The 3125-nt window shown below is 37.6% G+C and overlaps 1 protein-coding gene across 1 annotated transcript; it reads left to right on the plus strand.

Moving 5' to 3' along the window:
* The first annotated feature begins 371 nt into the window (after window positions 1-371).
* LOC113558364 lies at window positions 372-2823 on the plus strand. The gene is made up of 2 exons (XM_026963821.1): window positions 372-975; window positions 1040-2823. Exons 1-2 carry the CDS (start codon window positions 372-374, stop codon window positions 2821-2823), a joined length of 2388 nt encoding a protein of 795 aa, XP_026819622.1.
* The last annotated feature ends 302 nt before the right edge of the window (window positions 2824-3125 follow it).

The following is a 3125-nucleotide window of genomic DNA, read 5'->3' on the forward strand; positions in this document are numbered from 1 at the left end:
CTCACCTGCACGAAATTGGTCAACAATAGGTCCCTACTTTTCAGAACCTTCAGACGTACCGGCTCTATTACTGATTTCCTGTCATATCAAAACGCTTGCGCCCATTCTACTCGAACCCTTAAAAACGCTAAGAGAAATAATTGGAAGCATTTTTGTTCAAACTTAGTACCGTCTAATTCCATACAACACCTCTGGTCCGTTGCTAGGAGATTTAAAAATTGTATAACTCCCCTAACTCGCCCCGACAATGAAGACTGGTTCGAAGTTTTTTGTTCCAAAATTGCTCCCTGTTACGTTCCAACCAAATCCGAATCCTTCCTCGTTACGATCACGATGTTTCTCCTACTCATATCCTTACTAATAATTTCAGTATGTCCGAATTAAATTACGCTATTTCATCACGTAAATCCACCGCATCCGGTCTCGACAACATCTCACCGGTTATGTTAAAACACCTCCCTACTATTGCATTAGAATCTCTCCTTGCCTTAATGAATAATATTCTTTCAACCCAACAAATTCCGCCCTCATGGTGCTCCTACAAAGTCATACCAATTGCTAAACAAAATTCCAATACCTCTTTTCGTCCTATAGCACTCTCTTCCGCATTATGCAAGATATTTGAACATATGCTTAAATCTAGGTTAGACTGGTGGTTGGAAAACAATTCAATCCTACCTGATAATCTTTTTTCCTTCAGGAAAGGAAGGGGTACAACCGAGTGCCTCTCATCTTTCACAGGAAACATATACCACTCCCTTAATAACAAAGAGTTCTTTGTAGCTACCTCCATTGACATACGTGGTGCTTTTGATTCAGTCAACATTGGTACTCTAATTTCATATCTCAAATCATTAAACGTTCCTCAACAATTCAATAATATACTGATCGCTTTGTTTAATAAAAGAAACCTCATTTTCTCCTCGCCTTTTGGTTCATACAATTCTCGTTCCACTTTCACTGGACTACCACAGGGTAGTTGTATAAGTCCAATACTTTTCAACATTTATATGAGCATTATCGCTAAGCACCTGACTAGGCTGGGTCATAAGTGTCTTATATACGCCGACGATATGGTCATTTTTACCTCCAATAAGTCTATTGGATCTTGCTATTACTCTTCAAAATCAAATTCTTAACGACCTAAAAGTTATTCTGGATAAGATATCATTCGTAGTCGCCCCAGAGAAATGTAAATCCATCATTTTCACCCGACGTAGATATCTAGATGCCCAAAATATATATTTCGATAATAATATTATCCCCTATGTTCCCAATATCACTTATCTAGGTATCATCTTAGACGCCAAACTACGTTGGAAACCACAAATTACTTCTCTCTCAGCTACTGTTTCCCGATGGTCCAACTTCCTCAGGTCGGTAACTAATACCTGGTGGGGTTCCCACCCTTCTAGTTTATTAATGATCTATCGTACCCTCATACGGTCCAAACTAGATTATGGTTGTTTTCTTTACGTCTCAGCATCTTGCTCAAATTTAAACAAAATAAATAAACTCCAAATCTCCTGTCACAGAAATATCATGGGTTACCTAAGATCAACCCCCTGCTCAGTTATCGAAGTAGAATCAGACAGTGCTCCCTTTAACATCAGATGCCGATGGCTAGCCAGTAAATTTCTTTTAAAGCAACTTGCTCACTCCAATAATCATATTTTTGACATGTATTACTCACTATTCCTCACTTGGCGATACGTTCCGAAGTCATTACCAATTCTCTCATTAACAGCTAACTCTCTTTCAAATTTTCATCAATACATTCTAAACTCCACCAAACTCCCTCTTTATGAACAATCATATGAATCTCTACTTTTTTCTCCACTTGTTCAAACTGAAAATAATTTCTCCTCCCTATCGTCCAACGATCTACAAGCCATGCCTGTACCTATGATAAACAAAATATTCACAGATTTCCTCAATACCAACTTTAGTAATCATATAATAGTATATACAGATGGATCTGTCTCACCCCTCTCAGCAAGTTTTTCATTTTATATTCCTGAACTACATATCTCTTTTACAAACAATTTACCCCCTTCTTCGTCTTCCTTCACCGCAGAATGTTATGCCATCATAGAAGCTCTAATTCTTATATCAAAGTTGGCTCCTAATAATTATCTAATAGCTTCCGACTCCTTGTCCTGTCTACTAGCTCTCAAATCCAACCCCTTCAATTCCCTTCCTTCCCCTCTAGCTCTCCGTATAAAACATGTTACTCTCACACTTCACCAGTCTAATTATTCCATTCAATTCCTGTGGATCCCTAGTCACATAGGAATTTATGGAAATGAAGTAGCCGATAATCTAGCCAAATCTACGTCTTCTTTAATTTGTCCTTCTCTTACCCAACTCCCTCATACAGACTTTACGCCTACTATACGTCATCACATTAAGCACCTTTGGTCCTCCCAATGGTCAAATTTCCCAGAAAAATTTGCCGCTAGATATAAACATATAGTTCCCATTATTCCACAAAAAATCTGGTTCAACAACCTCCATTTATCTAGAGCAACTATCGTCCAATTTAACCGCCAACGCTCAGGTCACACAACCCTGCCTGCTCATGCCTACAAACTTGACCTAAATGATTCCCCATTCTGCACCTTACACATAACAGAAATGCCCTGTGATCTTTCTCACATCCTTTTCGAATGTCCTTCTCTATACCCAAAACGCACTACTTTGTTTAATTCCTTAAAACCCCTTAATATCTCCCCTAATCTATATTCTATTCTCAATTCTAATTCTGAAACTGTCATTAATTTAATAATAACCTTTATTCTGGAGGCTGGCTTTAGAATTTAATTTTTGTAATATTATATTTTGTTTTGTATTCTTTCTCGTTTATTGTATCTGTATCACCTATTAATTGTTGAGCTATAATTGTATTTACAAAAAGCTAATAAAAAAAAAAAAAAAAAATAGTAATCTTAATAATTCATGATAGGTCGCGCTTTAGTTATAAAATGAGCACTCCCTACTACAACGTCGCACGTTCGGTCAGCTGTTCCGACGGCCATCTCAGTCATATCTACCCCGCCTATATAAGGTCTTGACTCCGACCGTTTTTCTCAATAACACATGCAATATCGATGTCCAAAATAACT

This window comes from Rhopalosiphum maidis, chromosome 3 (genome assembly GCF_003676215.2).
Source record: "Rhopalosiphum maidis isolate BTI-1 chromosome 3, ASM367621v3, whole genome shotgun sequence".
Taxonomy (NCBI): domain Eukaryota; kingdom Metazoa; phylum Arthropoda; class Insecta; order Hemiptera; family Aphididae; genus Rhopalosiphum; species Rhopalosiphum maidis.

Bases quoted from the DNA above. Each gene is read 5' to 3' on its own strand.
- LOC113558364 (XM_026963821.1), top strand. From the start codon at position 372: ATGTCCGAATTAAATTACGCTATTTCATCACGTAAATCCACCGCATCC. The intron at 976-1,039 runs GTAGTTGTATAA...GCACCTGACTAG, and splicing joins TTTCACTGGACTACCACAGG to GCTGGGTCATAAGTGTCTTA.